Source organism: Sciurus vulgaris (assembly GCF_902686455.1).
Source record: "Sciurus vulgaris genome assembly, chromosome: 3".
NCBI lineage: Eukaryota > Metazoa > Chordata > Mammalia > Rodentia > Sciuridae > Sciurus > Sciurus vulgaris.
Genome location: NC_136463.1, coordinates 163,648,000 through 163,671,245, shown reverse-complemented (window position 1 = coordinate 163,671,245; position 23,246 = coordinate 163,648,000). Strand labels below are relative to the sequence as shown.

Genomic DNA, 23,246 nt, shown 5'->3' with positions numbered 1-23,246 from the left:
CTGTTGGTATTAGCTCTGAAAAAATTTTTTTGTGGTATCGGAGATTGAACCCAAGGGCGCTTAAACACTGAGCCACATCCCTAGCCCTTTTTCATATTTTATTTAGAGTCAAGGCCTTGCTAAGTTACTGAGGCTTACCTTGAACGTAGGATCCTCCTGCCTTAGCCTCCCCAGTCACTGTGATTATAGGCATGTGCAACCATACCTGGCTACCTCTGAAATTTCTTTCCAAACAATCCACTGTCTCCATCTCCATAACCATGCTAGCACCACGCTAAATCTGGGCAGGATAGTCTCTCATTCTGACTACAGAATACCCTTTTAATTCTCATTTTCACTTTTATCCTCTCTGTAATTAGTCTTATAACCAGCAAAATTTTCTCCATGAATAATCCAGTCGCATCATTTCCCAGACTCCCAAGTTAAACATACCCATGACTTTTATGGCTCTTGAGATAAAAATCAAAATCCTGAGTGTAACCTCCAAGATCCTGTACATTCATACCTATACTCCCCCTATCCTCATTTTATATCAAATTCTTCATATTCTTACTTCTGCTCATGGGCTTTCTTATAGGTTTACTAAATCCCATAATCCCTCAGACAGCAGTTTAGTTATATACTCTTCCCTGAACTTGAAGCCAGATTTCCTCAGCTAGAATTTTGGCTCTACTGTTTGCTGTGTGTCTTTACAAAAGTCACTTGACCTCTGTGTGCCACGGTTTCCTTGTCTGTGAAATTGTAATAGTAATAGTGTGTACTTCAGGGGTTGTTTAAAGTGCTTTGGACAGTGCTTATCACCTCGTCCGTGCTAGGTAAATGTCTACCATTATGTAAATTCTCACTATTATATCATAGTACCTAGGATATATCGATTCTCAACAAATACTTATTGAGCGGTAATCAGTTCCATAGTCAGCCTCTAGAGCCTTATACCTGTTTTCTTCTAAGCACACTTATATCCAGGTCTCTATCTTACAAGGGAATCAAGTTATCCTTCCTTAGCCAAAGAATATTGTAGCCAATATCTACAATATTCCTGTAGGTAATTTCTCTTTCCCATTAAATTAGCTTTCTTTTATTAAACCCAACTTCATGTTTTATAACTTGTCTTCAGTAATGAAATGGGCTATAATACATGATACATATTAATTAGAATGAGGATATTTCTTCACAGATGGTATGTGTGCTTTCTATTTTGCACTCAGATTTAATCTAAATTGCATATGAACTATGTCTGCTCAGTTCTAAAAGTGAGTATAAGCTACTGTCCTCAGCAGAAAAGAACAATTAACACATTCCTGAGTAGAGCTCAATTTATGGTTATATTATAATGAATAACCATTTACTAATTTAATAAAATCTATGCCTCAACTTCAAATGTCAGTGGATGAAAATAGTAGCGGAACTTTGGTCTGGTTGTGGAATACAAAATATTAGATTTTATAAAATAGTTAAGCCCATGAGGAAGCATTTTTGTACTAGTTTCAATATTCTGCTAGTTGTACTATACCATCCAAAGCATTTTGAGTCAATGATGTTATAACATAAAAATACAACTTGTACTTCAGGTCATTTCTGTCTAGCTCTGCCAAAAGGTCCTGATAGAAATTCAGGAAAATTAGCATAAATCACTTAAACTTTAAAAACTCTGAACATTATCAAAACCTATGTGGAAAGTTCACTATTAGGCACTAATGGGTATTCTTATCCTGAAAAATAATTTTAGTTTGTACAGATAAAGTTGATACTAGAGGTGTAAACAAAGTTGTGATTAATAAATTTGTTGATTGATTTTCTTGTTTGGAAACACTGAATATACTAAAAATGTATACTTGAATATAATAATTTGCCCAAAGGATTTTAAGTATCTTAAGAATAGGAAAGTCTCTTTAATTTTTTTTTATCTTGCACAGTTCTTAGTACTGCATGTCTTTTAGTGAACTAAATCTCTCATACCTAGAAAAAGATAATATGATCTCATGTTGACAGACATCTATCACAGATTTCCATAAATATTTTAAACAGTTTATAAAAGTTAATACCTTATTACAGAAAATATTTTGTCTAATCTTAGATTTAATCTTAAATGAACAAATGGACTTTTATGCATTTATAGCTGTACTAAAAATCCTATAAACTTCATTGTAACCTAGTTGTCATTCTTGTGAAGAAACATTGCTATAATGCTTCCATTCAGACTTCATCTTTCATTCTTATGTGTGTATAAACCTGTGCACCTTCATGTAGCCTTTCTCTTACTCTGTATTGCATTGTGTGTGTGTTTGTGTAAGGGGAGGGGCCAAGTGGAGTCCAGGTACACAATTGCTCATGTCACCCTTAGAAGATTTTAAGTGACTATGTAGTACTCTGCCCAAGGTTAATAAGTCTCCAATATTATTCAGGCTGAAATTCACTTTCTTTGGGCTTGAAAATTTTAAAAAGTTTCCCTTGGTGATAATGGTTATAATTAGTCTAACAAAATATTCTATGAGGTTTCTCCTTACTTTCCAAACTCCAGCCATATCCTTCCTCACATACATTCTACAGAATGTGTTCTTTGGTGAAGATTGTAATGTCAACGTTGCGCTGAGAACTGAAGTTAAAAGTTGGATTTGTTTCTGGGTAAATATTATGTAGCACTTAATTTGAATTCAACTTGGATTTCCTGACACTCCTGAAAATCATTCACATGGAATCACAATGTGCACAAATATGAAGTCTGGTTAGAGAGAGGTGGGGAAAACCTGTTAAGTCCTAGTAGAAGTAGAACTATTTTGTAAATATGTTGACCTTGAATGCAGTTTTCATGTGCTTCCAAATATTAGAAAGTAATATGTATTTCCAAATTCAGAGAAAGAACTAAATTCAGAGAAAGAACCATTTTATTTTAACAGATTTTAAGAGTTTCTTTTTTTTTGCCAGAAAATATGGTATTTCTACAAGAATGCTGATGTAGAAGAAATTACTCTATTTTATTTTCATATCTTTGCATAAGATTGTGTTTACGGTGCCATTATCCACAAAAGACTTCCATGGAGTTGTTTTTTTTTTTTTTTTCTTGTAATTAAAACGGTAGGAATTAATGACAGACTGGGGATGCTTGCTGTTTTTGTAATAATGAATTGAACTATTTGAATGAGTAAAAAATGTTAATACAATGATTATTTCAGACTGAGCTAAGTCTTGTCATAAAAGATAAAAGTATTAAATTTGCATTGAATGTTTTCAAAATGAAATTGAATACTATAAAATCATATAAAGGTGTCCAACTTTGCCAAACAGCGTCATAATTGTAAAGGAATATAGAGGTTATGATTCAAATAAATTTACTCTGACAGCAAAACAAACCTACTGCTTTTTGTAACCCAGGGTCACTGGTTTTGTTAAAGTCATCTATTCAGTTCCATGACTTGTGTGTGGTGCTTCATTGTATTATTCTGTTGGTGGCTTATGGAAGGCTTATGGTTCTCTTAGAAGTAGTAACTTTTAGCTAAGTGTTTTATATTGAGACATGGGGGCAAAATTCTCACTTGTTTCAAAAGGCATGAGAGTTAAAAAAAAAATTTGTAGGACATATGACCACTTGTTAACTGAAAATATAAAGGGAATCACTAGAAATCAAATTGTTAAAGCAAACCAGATAAAGAAAACATATGTTGTATATTTGGTTAAAAAAAGAACCTTAGTAAGTCACAGTGTTTCAGAATATAGATCTTTACCTCATGCTATATAATTACAGTCTGATGAATTTTAATATTTGTTATTAAGAAGAAAATAAACTTTTAAGATGATAATTTTATAAAAATGAATTTTTATTTTTTATTTTTTGGGGGTACTGGGGATTGAATCCAGGAGTGCTCTACCACTGATCTTCATCTTTATCCTTTTTTACTTATTTATTTTTTTATTTTGAGGCAGTGTCTCACTAAGTTGCCTAGCGCCTCACTATGTTGCTTAGGGTCACGCTAAATTGCTGAGGCTGGCTTTGAACTTGTGATCCTCCTGCCTCAGCCTCCTGAGCCCCTGGGATTACAGGGATGTGCCACTGTACCAGGCTATGGATTTTATTTTTTAAATGTTTAGATAGGAAGAATAAAAATGTCTTGTGACCCTGTGTTTGTTGGTAATAATAAAAAAAACTTTAAAAGAAGTAACTAACTTCAAAATTCATACTAATGTCCAAAAGCTTCAATATCTGAGTTTCTTTTCAATTTTTCTAACATTTTTGTATTTTTACAATTTTTTAAAATTCGTCCTTATTCCTGCCCACATATCTAACTTTCCCAGAATGAACCATTTTTTCCCATTTTCTGATGACAGTAAAGGACTCAAGCCAGGTGACGTAATTATAACCCCAGGGTTTCTCTCTTTCTTTGGCCCTCAATTTTCTACAGCAATCTTTACCTGTCCTTCTGGGAGCTTCCTCCTCCTCTCTGTGGATACCTACTTTACTGATACACATAGTGCAATCGGAATAATGTTTTTTCTTTAGACTACTTTGGACCTCTTCCCTCTGCCTGGTATTTTCCCTCATTCTGGCTATGTGGTTCTATCTCCTTATTTACCAAGAAGAATGATAGGAAGACAGGAACTTCCCCACCTTGGCTCTCATCTTCCAGCTTTTCCTTCCTTGTCCATTCCATGGAAGAATCTTTCTTCTTTCCAAAGCCTGACACTTTCCCTGCACTCTGACCTCCTCCCTGCCGAAGTGTTTTCCCATCATTGCTTCTTATCCTGTATCACCGGACTCTCCCGATATGCTGGTTCCTCTCATACATCCTGTAAAAATATCAGTTCTCTGGGGAAAAGGAATGAACAAGCCCAAAGTTGTCTCCTCCTCTTTCTAAAGTGATTGCCCACCTATTCGTTTACTTTCAAAATGAGCATATTTTTTTGTTGACCACTGTTCTTCAAATCCTTGTTCACTCCTGAATCCAGTACAGCCTCGTGACTCTTTCACCAGCTCATCCATATTCCCACTTACAGATTCAAGGATCCTGTCTCTTCAGTTATCATTTTTGACTTCCTTATTGCACTTGAGTCTGTCACTAGTTTTATCATCTTTAAATTCTCTCTTGTTTCCTTCCAAGTTCTCAATAGCCATTGCTTTGGGCTGTTTTTTGCTTATTTCCTTTTCTGTTACCCACTTACTTAGCAAGGGTGTTTTTCTTGAGTTTTCCCTGGAAAAACTGGGTGATCTCACCTTCTTTTATGGCTTTATTGACTGATTTGTGTTCATCTCTCTGTTGCTCTCAATCTAAACTTAATTCTCTAAGTTACTACCTTAGTCAACAATCAACCATTGCTACCTGAACTAGCAGCTTAGTATCCTAATTGAGTACCTTGATTCTTTCTAATGTCCTTTAACTTGTCTATTCTCCCTACAACTGCCAAACCTGATCATGTCAATTTTGTTTTTATTCACACTGCTTTGTATGTCATGGTAGGTAGTCACAATTAAGTCAGGCAATTAATTTTGGCACCTATAGTTCATGTCAGCTTAGATCCCATCCTCACAGAGCTTCTTGCTTCTTTTTCTAAGCACATTATTATAGGACTGTGTGTTTACACTTATTTATTTATTTTTTGGTTCCAGGGATTGAACCCAGGACTCTTAACCATTGAGCCACATCCCCTTTTACTTTGAGACAGGGTCTCACTAAGTTACTTAGGGCCTCACTAAGTTTCCGAGACTGGCTTTGAACTTGTGATCCTCCTGCCTCAGTCTTCTGAGCTGCTGGGATTACACGTGTGTACCGCTGTGCCTGGCTTTTTTTTTTTTTTTACATGCTTTTTATAATGCCAAGAATGTTCTTTACTTACTGTGTTACAGGTGAATATTTAAATGCTTATTTTTTATACACTGCCAAACTCAAATTCCATTTCTTCCGTGGAATTTCTGCATAGAAAATGTTTTACTCCCCCTTTTCTGTACATTCCAAACACTTCCTTTACATCTTCTGAGTCTATGTATGCCTCTTAGTCTGTTGTGCTGCAACAAAATACCTTAGACTGGGTAGTCTTTAAAGGAAGACTTTTTTTTTTTTTTTTTTTAAGGAAAGAAGTTTATTTAGCTCATGGTCAGGGAGGCTGGGAAAGCCAACCACAGGGTGCTTTCTACTCTACTCCTGGTGAGGGTTTCATGCTACATCATAACATGGTGAAGAAATGGAAGAGTAAGTGGGTGCGTTTGGAAGAGACAAAAGGGTGGCGTCACCTTAAAACAACACACTCTTGTGGTAAATATTCAAGTCTCATGGATGCCAGAATTCATTCACTGCTGGGAATTAACCCAATCTCACAAGATTAGTTTGCTAATCCTCTTTCACAACCTAATTACTTTTTAAAGGTTCCAGCACCTTTCCATACTGTTATATGGAGAACCAAATTTCAACCTCAGTTCTGGAGACAACAAACTACATTCCAACCATTGCAGTCTCACACACCAATTTATGAGCAGCTTGAAGGAAATACTATGTCTTCCCTATATGCACAATAATTAACAGAAAGGCAGACACTGTGCTTATAATCCCAGTAACTTGAGAGGCTGAGGCAGGAGGATTACAAGTTCAATACCAGTCTCTGCAACTTGGCAAGACCCTGTCTCAAAATGAAACAAATGAATAAACAGCCGAGTGCCCACCACATAGTAGATATTCGGTATATAATTTTTGAGGAAAACAAGGGAACTTTCTTTATCCTTTTCACCTATAGTAAATGGTATATATAATAAATAGTTATACATGTAGAATTAAAAAAGTAGAAAGTGATCAAGAGAAGATAATACTTTACTTTTCTTCCTGTTCCTTTAAATAGCTGTTAATCTAATGGAATATGCATACACAAAAATTAGGTGTCACTAATTTTGATATATTCCTAAAAATGCAAAAGTTGCTAATATTAGATATGAACTTAAGATCTCCATGGTGCAAGTGGGATTCAGCTATATATAACTTCAGAGTAACATGATATCTAATTTTCTTTGCATTTTAGCTTCAAGTACATTTGCGGCCCCCTATACTTAAATTCACTCTTTAGATTAATAAATTGCCATTCAGCTTATTTTCAGTGAGTGCCCCAGTGAAGTTAAATACATGCCAATTTTATCATCCTCAGTGATTTCTCTATTTGTCATAATTTTATTAACTTCATGGGGACATTTTTCTTTTTGATTCCATTTTCCACCTTATTTTCTTTTGAACATGAAAGTGAAGTGTCATTCAGACCTTGTACAAAGAAACAAAGGTATTTGAACACAAAACAAAGTTTAAAGATGGTCAGGTTCCTGGAATTAAACTGTCCTAGGAAAAACAGCAACACCAAGAGATGTGGTTGTCACTTGATAGATGATCTTTGGGATTCAAAGTATAAAAGCATATTTTGATATGTCTCAGGGAATTGCGAGTTCCATGAAATCTGGAGTTTTGAAAAATAAGAGTTTATGTAACACAAGGTGATGTTCAAAAGTGATAATAACTAAGAATGTTGAGTTTACTCTTGACCAGGCATTATTCTAAGAATTTCAAATGGAGTAGCTTTGTAATTCTCAGAATAACCTTTTGAGATGGATATTGTTGATATATCCATTTTATAGATGGAAACAAAGGCATACGGAGAAGTTAAAAGGTGTAAGGCCACACAGATTGCTGCGTGTGGTGAGTTGCTGGGCTACTATCGAAGTCTGGGACCTCTTGCTCTAGACCAACACTTTCCCTTACCACAGTGCACACCCTCTCTGATGCCAAAGATAAATGGGAGTGGACTAACAGTGACCCTTTAGAACAGCTTTATTGATGTGTGCTTTCGTCCTTCATCCATATGGGATATCAACTGCATAAATCAGCCAACCGGAAAGGGAACCAATGAAGAGAGCAGCTTCAAATTCCATTTTGGCAGTGTGCACGAACAACACTTTCTCATTTTCCTTCCTTTGGAGGAAAACAGGTTTTAGCCTGGCATCTCAAGAGCTTTCTGGAATTAAAAATATTCAGTAAGCAATTTGTAACATATGCATGTAAACCTGAAAATTAGCAGATGTTGAATATAGGAAAAAGAGCAAAGAGATGATATAATAAAAATCCATCACAAGCAATACAAAATTACTACCAACAATATTGAAATTTTATTATCCCTTCTTCTTTTGCTTCACTTTTAATTGCTCTGAGTCTTTGTTTGGGAGTATATTGATTATTACTGAAAGTTCCTTCTTTCTTAACCTGGTGATTCAAGTGCAGTAGAAGAAATAGGAATGTATAAATGGAGTAGGGGAGGAGCAAATCAATCAATCAAGCACTATTTATTGATTGTACAAAATGTGATAGAATTGGTAAATGGAGGAGGGTCATGCACAGTTATGTCCTCTCAGCAGAACCCTATCCAATGCTGTGGAAGCTGACAGTCCATAAGGATTTGAAGCCAAACAATGAAGTATATTCAGATTTCAATCTTTCTTTATTTTTAGAATTTGAGCAAAGAAGCCTCCCCCCACCAAAAAAAAAAAAAAAATAGCTTTCTACTTCCATCACTCATTTTGGTGTTTAATTCTTAAAAAAAAAAAAGAAAAAAATAGTTTGGCAGACTAGGTCAGTAATCAGTGCTCAGTTGGAATTTAGATGTATTTGAGCTTTTTCTAGTTCTCACCTGAAACTGCTAGTGTTAGATAATATGTTAGATACACTACCTAATATTTCTGAAGTCTGAGCATAGAAGATACAGTCTAGTTTACAAATAAACTGTATGTACTTTCTGCTTTATAAACTGACTTTGATTTAGCCACAAACCAAAAAGTCGTTTTAAATTAATGCTTGAAAATCTCAGGGTTTAGTTGCAGATGGATAGATAAATGATAGAGAATGTAGGACACTGGCTGAGTGTACCTGTGAATGAAGGAAGGCTTTGTGGAGGAAACTGCTTCTGATTTCTGATCCAAGGGAAAGTTAGATTTGAGCGAGTCCGGGTCTATAGCAGGGTTGGAAGAGTGTCACAGTGTACAGGGAGGCAGTGTCACATGCTAGGGAACCTGCAGAAGCAGAAGAGCCTAGAGAAAGTCCTCCAGCTAGTTTGGCAGAGCTGTAGGTGGGAATTCCTAGACAAACCCGGGTGGCATATAGAACCACATTGCTTGAGGACTTTCTGACCACACGGGAGTCAAAGCGGTTCAATGCATGTGCGCCACAGCACGCATACACACATGAACGTTTGTTAGGAGTGAAAAGGGATGAGGACATGACAGCAGGTGCATGGGGTCCAGAAGAGAAAAACTGAGCAAAGAGGAATACAACCCTCCTTCACACATCCTCTTGGACTAGATCTGAGCCTGTATGGAGTCAGGGGTTAAGGTTGCTAAAGGAGTTGTTTGTAAGGAAACTGTTAGTCTCCAGAATCTCAAGAATAGCTATTAATATGGCAGGGGCAAACTTTAGTACAAAGTTCAGAAGTACCAGGGCACATAGCTGAGGCTATGTGGAAGACAGCAGGGATCTAACATGGTGAGGACAGGAGGACATCATCATTTTAAATAAAATAAGTTCCAGTTTCTCCAGCATGCAGAAATTGCAGCTCAGGAAAAGGCATGAGCATTTCCGGCTGTAGTTGTGTGTACGTTCACTGGCTGCTGATGTAAGTAAGAAGCCCTGAGAAAAATAATCAAGAAAGTGTATTCATGAACATCTGTGAGGCACCCAGGGAAGCCTCAGAAATTTCTAGAAAAGGCTTTTAAGAGACAAAGAGGTGCAGGTGCTGTGCAATCAAATTTGTCCAATAAACAGTGAAATTTATATTCTTACTATCACACTGTGGGTCCCCAGCTTGTGAAGACAGTCCTCACTCAGAGGACAACTTCTTGCCAGTTTACATAATGAAAGATAGACCATTAAATAATGAAATGATGAAAGACAGACTGTCCTCATTTTAAGTTATGGAACCATATCAGATCCTTCCATCATGATGGTGGATTAGAAAATGAGTGAAGGTGCTAGACAGTAGTCTCTGAGTCTTCTAGCAGGGACTAGAGACAAAACTGTACAATTTGGTGCCAGGGAAAGCACAGAGGTTGACACAAGGAAGGGCACTTAATTGGGCTTCTGAAGTGACTGCAAGGATGGAGATGATAACTGGAAGCTGTGCTTTAGATCCTTCTGAGGACTTTAAGGAGTAACACAACTGAGCCAAAGGAGCACGGGTCAGAGCTGAGTGACTTCTAGAAGTGAGCGCATATCACGTGTGCTGAGTCAGCACTTGCATATGAGAGCTAGGTTCACCGATGTCTCCATGACTCAGGGGCAGAATGGAACTAAACATTGTATTACAGCTTCTTAAGTGGACATGAATTTGTCAAATCATGGAAGAGTCTTTAACATCCTATGAATTTGACTTTTTCAGGAGAAGATAAAACAGCTAATAGGTATAAATAAGCTCAAATACCTACACTTAAAAAAGTAGTTTTTGAAAACTTTTAGTTCTGGCAGAAGTTTAGTCCTATAAAAATACTTCATAAAATTTGGAATAGAAAGAAAATTATATGCACATATCCCCAACCATGAACTTTTTGAATTTTTGACCAGAAGCATGCAACTCTGTAAAACCACAAAATGTAAGACATGATCTATTTCTGCTCAATTATAACTAAGCTGTCAGAAGTTGAACCTCCTCTCTACAATGTTTGAGTGCATTTGCAGCTCAGAAAAAAGTTCAGCTTCTATCAGTTAATCTAGAGGTTGCTGTATTAATAGGTTGTACACTTCATCGATTTTTAATTAATTTCTGAAGAGACAGAGTATAACTACTACAGCCCACAAACATCTCCTTTCTTATTGCAATCCACATCTTTATTGATCAGTTGCCTAAAGAGCAGAAGTAATCCATTTTAAGTACCCCTCCCTGCAAGAGTGTGCAACTGCAGATGCCACATAATCCACTCCAACCCTCTCCACCCCTCCTGTTGTAATCACTTTGTCTGGAGGCCTTGGGAGGGGAAACTGTAGCCTGGTTGGGAATTTTCTTGATCCAAGCAGATCGGCTTTTCATTCACCATTTATTTAAGAGGGAAGGAGAAATGTCTCATATGCATTTAATTTACTTTTTTTGTTATTTTTGTTTATCTTTATGATTTTATGTTTTGGCTTCCTGAAAAGGGATTTTCAAGTCCCAAGGAGGTTGTTGTTCAGACGGAACTTTCCAAAAAACTTGCGAAGAGTGGTAAATGGAATTTCTGAAGAAAATGCAGAGAACAAGAAGAAAACAAACCTGTTAGCTCTGCCAGCCTCAGGAATCTGTAAATGGTACCCCCATTCACTCCCCTGTACCCCGATATTGAAGTCTGGGGTTGGCCTAACTGCTGCAGGGTTTGCTTTCCTCCTTCCCATCGTAGATCTGAAATTTGCTCTACCGACCCTACAAAGAAAAATTGCTACTGCCAGACAGCCTTACAAAATTTTGGCCTTGGTTCATTTAATCTGACCACAAATGTGTATTAAGTGCCAGTTAAAAGCCAGGCAAGCTTCAAATTGTGGAAGATACACAGTTGAATTCACAAACACAACAAATGCAGGCGTGGACCATAGTAACAATGTAATGTAGTGCCACACACTGCTCACACGCGTGTGTTGATGTTGGTGTAAACAAAGCCATTGCACTATAGACCTATGAAAGCACAATGGTGATAATAAATGACTAAGCTACTGGTTTATGTATTTACTATACTATACTTCCATCATTATTTTGAAATTTGCTTCTTCTACTTAATAAAAAATGAAAGCTTGCTATAAAACGGGGTGCTGTGTTATGCGGGTTGTAACCTGTACATCTCAAGTTTACAGTGAATTTTGATTGCATTAAGAGACATTATTGAGTGATGGAACTATGTCGTCTAGGTTTGTGTAGGCATGCATGTAATGTTTGTGCAAAGGCAGAATCACCTCACATTTCTCATAATGTCTCCAAGCAATGCATGCCTATAGTTGGTTTTGAAAGTGCCTCCAGAGACAACATCCTTGGAGAAGCCAGAAAAACTAAAGAGATTTATCTATAAGCCTTCAATGGTTGTTACTTACAAGAGTTCTCTTTGATTTCTTAGAGCACTAGTCTATGTGGCAGTCGTTCAATTATGTGTACATTTATTAATGTCATATATGGCTATATAGCCTAATGAATGTAATTTTGTGAGTATGATCATATAGCACAGTGGTCAAGATCATTGTTGTCGGAGTCAAACTGCCTGCAGTTAGCTCTTGGTGCTGGTGAGCTTTGTCATGCACTAGCTTTGAACTTTGGGCAAGTTATTTTACGTGTATATATGTTAGTTGCCTTATCTCCTAAAGGAAATAATAGCATAATAGTAATAAAAATCTCATTGGATTCTAGTAAGTTTCTTTACACATATCACCTGTCAGAGTAAGTGCTTAATAAATATTACCTATATTATCTTTATAAATAGACATAATGGAAACATGCACAATTAAAATTTGTCTTTCCCATATGATGTCAGTGCTCTCAATGAACTGCAGACTGCTCCAAATTGATCTTCCATGGTGACTATTACTATTATTACTTTTCCAGAATATCTTACACTTAAATTAACACTGAATAGCAGATTACATTGTTAAACAAATTTATAGCATTATATGAATAGTGTAAATTCCGTGTTGTAGTTCAAAGAAATGGAGGAAAATTCGGTGCCTGTCAATAGGGGAATGGATAATAAATTGTGTGAATATGCGTGTATGTGTGTGTTTTATATTTGTTTATATATTGGTGAATGTTTGTATAATTTAATGCAACACCAAGAAGCAATAAACTAGATTACTTATAACAATGTGTATGAATCTAAAAGCACAATGAATAAAACATGACACTGCAGTACTCAAACTATTTATGTATTAAAAATAATACAGAGCATCACTTTTAAAAATATAGATGAAACTAAATAAACATACAAAAGATAGATTGGAAGGATATGCATTAAGACACTATTTCAAATACTTATGATGACTAGTGGAGTGGGATTTGGGTGGGAATTAGAAGAATAATGATAATAGTATGCATAAATTATAGAATATGATTAGCTCTAAATTTATGTCTACCTAAGATCCTAAAAGAGGGAAGGAAAAAAATCACATATATAGCATCCAGAAATAGACTCAGAGGTTTGGATGCAGGAAGTATTTTTGGCCAGTCTTTCAGGATCAACAGTCATAAACCACCAAGAAAAGCAGTATTGGTTGGAAGAAAATGATGAGCTATGGTGAAATTGCATCCTCATCTCATGGAGAGTGCTGGAGCTGGAATAATCATCAAATCATCGTAAGGCTATGAACTTTGTGACTCTACATCAACCAGTCACTGGATGTGGATTTCCCCTTGTGAGAGGAAAATATCCCAAGCAAAGCACATCCTTTGTGGTTGAGTTGGGCTGGGTTGGATTGGGTTGGGTTGTCAGTGCCCGAGAACGATACAGCTGAGAGCCATTGGCAGCCAACACCAGCAGGCGGGGTATGGGTACCTTGGTCCAGAAGAGGTTTCTGGGCAGCACACCATAGCTGCTATTCCATGCAAGTACTCATGCACACACACACTCAATCACATTATTGTGACTATTTCAGAAAAGTATATTTCAAATGAATGGCAAAAATTTTTCATTACATTTTATTAAAATGACAGAAAATTGATTGTCCTCAATATTCTAAAATCCTTTTAAGAACTAAACTTCACCAAGTCTCTTGAGGATCATAGTTGCAATTGAAAGTGTAAGAATTGCCATATTAACTCCTCCCTGCCAGAACAAGACAGTCATAGAAATTCATCTTCTTTAGAATGATGGGAAAATCATTCAAGGACAAATAGAATTAGAGACAGAAGTTACTACCCCTAACAGAGCAGGGTTTCAACTGATTACCTTTTCTTTCCCTTATGATGATTATCATATTTTTAATAACAAGGCAGTATTTGGGATAGTATATACATATTAAGTCACTGGATCCTCAAGGGAGATATTAGTATTAAATTCCCATTTAATGGGTTAGGAAAGTGAAACACACAAATGTGTACATTGACCAACATCAAGTACCAGTAAGTGGCCAGGGTTTACTTCTAGAGTCTACTGTCTTAAACTTAGGATGCACTAAAATTACTTTATGGAAACACCTCCAAGACTCTCACTGAATATTTGAAGGAAGACATCTACTCTGTCTATTTAGTGTTCTCTGTGTCTACTATTGACCCACAATTTAGTATTTCAGATGGATAATAAATTTTGCAGTTCCATTTATCATGGAATGAAAATATAAAGCTAGAGGTAACTTCAGAAATCATTTAGACCAATCTGTCTCTTTTAAAATGGAGGGGAAATGAGTTCCTGTGGTCATAAACCTAGTTAGCCATATGTCCAGGACTACTTCTGTCTCACCCCACTCATGCCATGAATCCTGCTGCTTGAAAGACTTCTCAGTCAGTTCAGTCATAGAGCCCCCTTAGTTTCTCTTCATGCATGATTTGCATAAAATAAGTGACTACATCCGAAAAAGAGGCTTTCTTCCTTTGAACATGCTCATATCTTTAGCCCTAACAGTAGTAAGCACTATAGTGTGATTTTTTTTTCCCTCGGAGATAGAATTGCTTTTAGAAGGAAAGGAAGAAGAGAGGAGAGATTTTCATTTGAAGCTAGATTTCCTGAAGTTTCCTGTTATTAAGAAAGCTTCAGGTTATTAAAATGAAAATAGAAAAAAATGCACTGTTCCTAACTCCAGAGACTAATGCCTGTGAGACCTGACTACAGCTTGAGATTTTTAGCTCCGTACACGTATTTGATGAAATTGTCACATGGCTAATATGTGAGAAGCAAATATTTATTGTCAGAAATAATCCAGACTCTCTTAACTTCCTGTAGCGTCCTGCAGTTGGGCAAAATACATTTTCACATCAAATGAAAGCATAATAATCACGACTTTTAGCTAGATAGCTGTGACTCAATTTCTATAAGATTGAAAAGAAGGTCATTGCCATTTGTTCATCCACAACTGATATTTAAAAATTATGTCATTTACTGATTTTTTTTTCCATAGAAAAGTTCATGTGAGTTGATTCTAAACAAAGATTAAAACTTTAAATTCAATTTTCATTGGATTTCTATATCAAAGTACATTTTTGAAAGTCAAAGTAAAATCTGACTTTTTCTGTTAGTTTATGTTTACTGTGATGTACATTTTAATAGGTATGAACAAAATATAAGTATTATGTTTTTGATATGAGATGTCCCCCAAAAGTTTATGTGTGAGACAATGCAAGAATTTTCAAGGTGAAATGATTTGATTCTGAGAAGCATGACCTAATCAATGGGTTAATTCACTGATATGGATTACCTAGGTGGTAACTATAGTCAGATACGGTGTGACTTGTGGGAAGTAGGTCACTGGTGGTGTGACTTTGGGGTTTATATTTTCTCTGGTGAGCAGAGGTCTCTCTGCTTCCTGATTGCCACATCCTGAGCTGCTTTCCTCTGTCATGCCTTTCCACCATGTTGTTATGTCTCACTTTGGACCCAGAGTTATGGAGTCTGTAGGCTATGGACTAAGACCTCTGAAACAGCAAATCAAACAAACTTTTCCTCCTCTACATTGTTCTAGTCAGGGCTTTTGATTACCAGGATGAGAAAGCTAACTAAAACAATAAGTAAGCAATCTTTGAAAACTTATGGCATAGGAGAGAAGGTATGAAAATGATGAAATTATGAATAATTTAGGTAATTATAAATTCTGAATAATTGGATAAAATCAGATTTGTAGCACTTGGATCATGAAGTAGACAAAATTGCCCCTAAAACATTTATCAAAAATCCTCCTGCATGTTGTGTGATAAATAGTAGACGCTTATAGCAAATGTACTATTTTATTAACTCACAGAAAACATTCTGAAACATTGAAGACTTTTAGATCTATCTTGTTGATGACCTTTATCTTCATCAAGTTCCTGAAACCTTTGATATATTTATGATGGGTGTCAAATCACTTAGTATACTCCCTAGTAATTCTTTCTCCTTACATGACAGCATCCTCAGGTGGTCATTATTAAAATGAGATTTCAAGTTGTAATAATTCTGAAATTTGTATCCATGCATTAATCACGATTGGGAGGTTATGGGTATATCTATCCCCATTTGCAAACATTTATTGAACACCCATGGTGATATATGAGCTGAGGTTTAATTTTTTTTTAATTGGCAATTTTAAGTCAGGGTCATTCTTGTCCATTCTAGAACTGTTGATATTTATCTTTGAAACAATAGTAAAAGTTCACATGTTCAATACCTACTATATGCTAGCCACTATGGAAGTGCTTTGAGTACACAACTTAATCCTCTCAACCTGTGGAATGGGTGCTGTTGACTAAATAAATTGTTCAGAGTCACACATCTAGACCATGGCCAAGCTGGGGTTTGAACCAGGTGATTGATTCCAGATTCTGCATCCATACCCACTCCACCATCTGCATACCCTATGAGCAAAGCAAGAATGGAGTCTCAAACTTACACAATTAAAATTCCTGATAAATTACAAACAGTTCTGTAATTTAATTGGATTTTAAGTATAAAATTTTTAGAAGTTAATCAACTATATTATGTGCTGAAATTCACAGAAATCTCTGATAGTATTGTTTGTTTCTAGAATAAAAACAAGGATCTTTCAAAGTCATGGAGTTTAACTGTGCACATTAATTTCTCCATACCCACATGTCCCTGTGAAGTGTTAGAAGAGGGTATAGACTTAAATATGTAGGCTCCAGAGTCCCATAGCAAGGCATCAAATTCCACTTCTGCCACTCATTAGGGGGATGACTTGGAACAAGTAAAATGACCTCTCTTAGCCTTGACTTTCTCCTATTTTAAAATGGATTGAAAACAGTATGTATTGCAAAGGATTGTTTTAACTGGCTGATGTAGAAGCATGCTGTTGGTGCCTGCTGTGCCCCAAGTTCTGATCAATGCTAGCTATAGTAGGGGCAGTCCCATCATGTACTCTACCTGAGTGTACCCAACCTGGCCTGGCCCAGCATGGTCGTGAAAACTGCTGCAGGGCAGAAAAGGATATTTCTTTTCCTACCAGAACAGCATCTCTCCACCATAATGAATGGTCTTTTGTGATTCATCCTCAAACTTCCAGGGACTTCATTCAGTTTATATTTGTCATTTCTACTTCTAGTAACTGTCTCCCTTCTTAGTTTCACCACACTTTCATCTTAAGGGTGATTCCATTTTGAAGGAGTCTAACAAAAAATGTGGCCTTAATGAGATGTTTCAGCAAGAAAATTTTGTCTTAATGACTGTTTTGTTAAGTAATCTTTTAAGAAAAATCCAGACTATTCAACATTCTAATTCTAGGTATGAAAGTGGGCCTAAGGTGGCAGTCAGAATTAATGATTGGAAAGTATGCCTCTGTAAAATTGTGTTTTCTAGTTATACAGCAACTGTACAAACCTATTTAGATGGTTTGGCAATGATGTGCAGTTGTTCTTTTTCTTTTTTATTGCTATTGATGATCGTCTTGTGGGTGGGAAAAGTTATATAGACTGGTCATTAGGTTTCCTGAATTTAATTCTCATTATTTTGAAGAAAATAGTTTTTCTGGACAAAAGATATTAAGATTAAAGATAGTCTGTCACCTACTGGAGTTTTGCATATGGAATACCAAAGAATTAGTAGAATTTTTGAAATTTTGTATTATGGAATGTCATTACAGTGTCTTTATTTGGGCTACTATAACAAAATACAAAACTAAGTGACTTATAAACAACAGAAATGTTTTTTCTTATAATACTGGAGGCTGGCAAGTCCAAGGTCAAAGTGCCTGCTAATTTTGTATCTGGTGTGGATCCACTTCCTTATGACTGAAAAAGCCAAGAATCTCTCTGAGGTCACTCATACCATTCTTAAGGGCTCTGCCCTATGACTTTATGACATCTCAGAGGTCTCATAAGAGATAAAATAACATCACATTTCGGGGTAGGATTCCAACATATGCATTTGGAAGGTGCACTAACATTCAAACCATTGCAGTATCTTAAGTTTCTTGAAGAATGTTAGTTCTCTATTGGTAAAATATATATACTATTCTAGAACATGTTTAAGAAACAAATTACATTTCTGTTACAATACTATTAGTTCAAGGAATCATTATCACCTAAATTACAAAGTCAAAAAAGACATAATTATTCTCAATTTACTTGTCCTTCATTTTTCAATCAGTTACCAAGGGTGATCATTTTATTTTACAGATATACCTTGGAATTATCCTCTCTGTAGTATTCCTTCTGGCCTAGTTTAGAAGAATCATCCTCTTGTGTGTATGAGCCAGAATATCATAAAGGATACAAGCAAAATTCCTGAAAAGTAATAGTGAGTGGTAGGATCCTGGAGACCAGATGTCCTAAGTGGTGCTCAGTTAGAGAGTGTGAGAAACCCCTACCCAGCGTGGGAGACTCAATTAAAAAGTCTGATAATGGATGTAACTCATGGACTGCTGGCTTTCAAACTTCATTCGACAGCCCTGTTAGTTGTATTTTGTACTGTGGCAGTGGTTCCTGTCCTCAGTTACATTTGTGTCCCATCCATCCGCTGGTTCTGGCATCAGAGGGCTGTTTCCAAGAGTCGGGTGAAAATTGGGTCACTCCCCTTTTAAAACAACTTCCCCATTACTGTGATGTATACTGTATGATACAAATTCAAGATCCTGTCCCTTGACAGGTAAGGGGTCCTTCTTAGATCTGGCCTCTGTACTTCTTTCCATCTCACGGCTCACCTCTACCCATTTCTCATGCACTGTGCTTCAGAAATACAGAATTATATAGCTTTTTCCAAGTGCACAGCTTACTGAGGTCCATGCTTGTGTTTTCTGCTTGCAGCTTTGCTCTCTAAACCTTTCTTAGGTCTGGGGACCTCTCTGTGTTACTTCTCTCAAGCACACTTGCAAAGCTATAGTAAATATATTCTCAGAATTCAGCTGTCCTTAAATACTTTGCATGTATCACAGCAATTCATTTGAGTTTTATTCCATATCTGCCCACTTAATTAATTAGCATCTGTCTTCCTTTAATGCATAGGCCTTACCTATTCCTGTTGTCTCCCTAGAGTCTTGCAGTGTTAAATAACATATTTTGTGTTAGGACGAATATGGACTTGTCTTAACTTATGACCAATGTGCTTTCTATATTCTGATGTGCAGATGGTAAGAAGGAGAATGCTGGATGTTTTTGCAGACATTTCTTAAACGAACAAAATATTTGGGGAAATGTGAAAATGCTATATCTTCAAAGCAATAGGTTTATTTATTTTTGATTCTAAGTCATATAAGGATTATATGTTGTTCAGATTCACCTAATTTCAGGAATTTCCAATTGAGGGTGCCTCAAAGAGAAAGTATTATGCGGGAAAGAGGGCAAAAATGCCATAAATACCATTTGTGGGTTGATTTCAGAAAACACTAGTACATATGGTGTCACCTTACTGTTGACTGATTGGCCTGTAGCAGGTGGCATCTCCAACAGTTGTATTTAATGGACATTTATATAGAGTTTGGTCCATGATGCTGTTTGAAGCAATCTTCTCTTACACTGCACCAGGTCTACGGTTCATAATTTTTGACCTATGTGATTTATGTGTCTGTTTTCCACAGCTTTTGTTTTGATATCAGAAACCATTATCCTTCAGAGTCCTGCAGTTGTACTGGTTAACTGCCAAAAGCATTGATTTGCAATTGGCATGAGAGTATGCTTCAACCATTCTATAATTCTGATCTGTTTGTGAATGATGACTTTTTTGACAGTGAAATTGTTGAGTATAGAATTTTTCTTGATACTTCAATAAAAGTACATTCACTCTAATCTAAGCTATGCCTCTGAGTCGAATGTCTTGGTTTTACATGAACTTTTTAATTAATTGATAGTATTTAATAGCTCTAAGTCTCCCCACCACTAAGGTACAATTAATAAACTAATTATTATAAATATGGATCACTACTTTTATAAGTTCACATAGTAATATTTATTTTATATAACTAACATGTATATGTGTGTATGGAGGGGAAGTCGGCTCTATCTCTTGTTAGCAATCAGCAATGGATTTTATTTTTAATTTCCTTCTAAGGTTTTCAAAGATAACATATGAAAGTCTAATCGTGAGTCATTATAAGCTATGTTATTTCACCTGTGGGTTCTTACAATGAAACTAATGTCACAGAGACTTTTTAAAAATTATAGATTTTTAAGACCCCAAGGATATGCTTCATCTGTGAATATTAATAAGAATAATATGATTCTTTAGCCTTAATAGAATCTATGATGGTGAAATGAAATATGTTAAAAATTATATTGATAGACGTATTTGTTTGGAGTGGGTGTGCAGGACAAGATGACATTAAACTCACACTATAGAAAAACATAGTGAGGAATATGTGGGTCAGTGCAGGTGTATGTTAGCTGATCTGCTAAGACCCCTACACACCACACTAATGAAGGGATGGCAAATGGGTATCCAGTCTCTCAGGTACACCATCTGACATTCAGTTCATGGACAGGTGATTTATTTCACTTTGGAGGACTTTAAGGGAAAAGCAAAAAAGCTGCCCCCCCCACACCAAGAATAAGATTAATAATAATTAGAGAGAAAACCAAGGTTTTCTCTAATTGTGGAAATATTCTGAAATGCTAGTTTTACTTAAAGAAATGAAGCACTTTCAACTAAATGCTAAGAGATTCCTTCTTAGAATATGGAAAAAGCTGGGCATTGACTAACTCTCTTAGTGGTTCTTGATGTTTTCCAGGGAATGATGTACTTAGAGGAAAGACGGCTTGTTCATCGGACTTGGCAGCTCGCAATGTCTTAGTGAAATCTCCAAACCATGTGAAAATCACAGATTTTGGACTAGCCAGACTCTTGGAAGGAGATGAAAAAGAGTATAATGCTGATGGAGGAAAGGTAGGTATCTTTTTAAAAACAATATTGATTTAAAACATAGTATGGTAGCCTTTTATCTTCTTTTACTTTTAAGGAAGAACCAGTGAGCCTGAGATTTAGAAGATAATAAATCCCAGTTCTACCATTTGCCTTAATTCCTGCCCTGGGTCAAATTATACACAAATTATACGTGTATGTATATATATATATATACACATATACACGTACTATATACATATATTATATATACATATACATTATATATGTATATATAAAGGAGATATATATATATCTCCTTTATCCTGTCATTTCTCAAAAGTAGCCAAAATAAGGTGAGGCATATCTAAACCCAGGTGGTCTTCATGTTAGATCCAGTATTAGGAAGTGGATGGTTCCTTAAGGGCACATGACATTAAACTTTATCAGGACTACATAAATTGTCCCATGAATCCTAAAAGCATAGGAATGACTCAACTTCTCATAGACTACAGAGAAGCTTAACTACTACCAAAAGTCAAAATTCAGTTGAAGGTTGACCATCTAACTTCTTATCCCCTTACCTGAGAGCCTGGATTCTAACAATCTGGTTCTGTTTTTTGTTTTGAGCTGCTCTCGTGGTGTGCACGGTTTTACCTACGTTTCTTTGTTATCTGACTCTAAACTAGGATATGAGCTGCTGCAGAGAGCTGCACAGAGCTGCTTCCCTATGTACCTCTCTGCCTCTTCAGGCCTCAGCCCCTAGCTAGCAACTCTGTTCCTGCCTCTCTCATCCACCAAGTAGTCTCAGCACATACCTTAGTTCCAGCTCTTGTATTTCCTCAGCAACCCACTGTTTAGCTTGCCACTCTTGGTTAAAATTAGGGTGGTCCTCATTTGGACACCCACAGACCCTGATCCGAAGAATCTTAGGTCAGATAGGCCAAATGAAATCAACAAATACAATCCTAAGCCATGGTGACCCATGAAGTTATACTACCAAAAAGAACACTTATTCACATATTATTTATATTCATATATTTTAATACATATAATTATATATATATATATATATTATGGTATCCTTATTTACCATGAACCATCTAACAATTATTTATAATATTTTGCAATGATAGGCTCCCAAGTGCTTAATATTGACTTTTTTACCCTAAATGCTGTATGACTGCCATATTCAAATCCTTATCACAGGTGAAATAGGAAAAAAAAAAATAAACCTTTAGTTTTGAGGATTATTTGGCCTTTCCTTATTTTAAGAGCCTATTTGATTTTTCACTACCAAATTGCAGTAGTTTGAGACCTCAGCTTGAAGTTCACTACAAGATTGCACAGAGAAGAAGTCCATAAATCACATGACTTCACTTGTCTTAAGAACATACAGCTGTACGATTTGTCTAAAGCAAGATTCATTACAGCTTTAAATGCCTGGTAACCATTAAGTCTTTATCAAGCCACCTGTGATTAAACTTACTTCTTTAACACAATGTCTGTAGTCCATAAACCTCAGTTAACTCCTGCCCATAGGGAAATCATTTTCAATGTGTCTCCTGTTCCCTTTCACTGAATACCATGATTCTGTCATGGAGTTACCTTGGTGTCACCTTGGTGAGCAGCCAACCTCATGATTTCAAAGGCCTATTTAGTTTTAAGCTTTCAACTGCGAAGTAGAAGGTTTATCTTTATTTCATAGAATCTAATTATATTCCCAGCTATATAACGCTGCCCTTCGAGTTGAAATGCATTCTGCTGACCCATCAGCATGAGGGTATGTGGGTTGAGTTGTTTTTCTTGTAGGGTGGATGATGGGATTTGTGCTGATCCTCTCACTTTTTTTTTTTTTTTTTTTAATATACTAGTTTCTATTTTGAAAATGGTACATATTTTCAGTACAGACTAACCAAGACAAGGGAGGTCATTTGTGGCTTGGGAACAAAGCAAAGCTAACTTTGAAATTCATGATTTTAGGCTATTTAGTGACCAACTTACATAGGAGGAGGAGAGGAAGAGGTAAGTATAGAAAGGATTCATTGTACTCCTAGTTCAAAATGTGTCTGGGGTGAAAGGGGATAATTGAAAATGTACAGATGTCCCATTTTGGGGGATGGGGGACCAGGGATTGGACTCAGGGGCACTTGACCACAGAGCCACATACTCTGACCTATTTTGTGTTTTATTTAGGGTCTCACTGAGTTGCTTAGCACCTCACTTTTGCTGAGGCTGGCTTTGAACTCAAGATCCTCCTGCCTCTGCCTCAGCCTCAGCCTCCCAAGCCTCTGGGATTATAGGCATGTACCACCATGCCTGTCTGACA

General features: G+C 36.3%; 1 protein-coding gene across 1 annotated transcript in view; it reads left to right on the top strand.

Moving 5' to 3' along the window:
* ERBB4 (erb-b2 receptor tyrosine kinase 4) overlaps positions 1-23,246 on the top strand; it is a 1,167,248-nt gene that overhangs the window by 1,055,547 nt on the left and 88,455 nt on the right. The window contains 2 exon segments of the mRNA XM_079135547.1: positions 20,808-20,841; positions 20,844-20,962. Coding sequence (XP_078991673.1) covers positions 20,808-20,841; positions 20,844-20,962 — 153 coding nt within the window.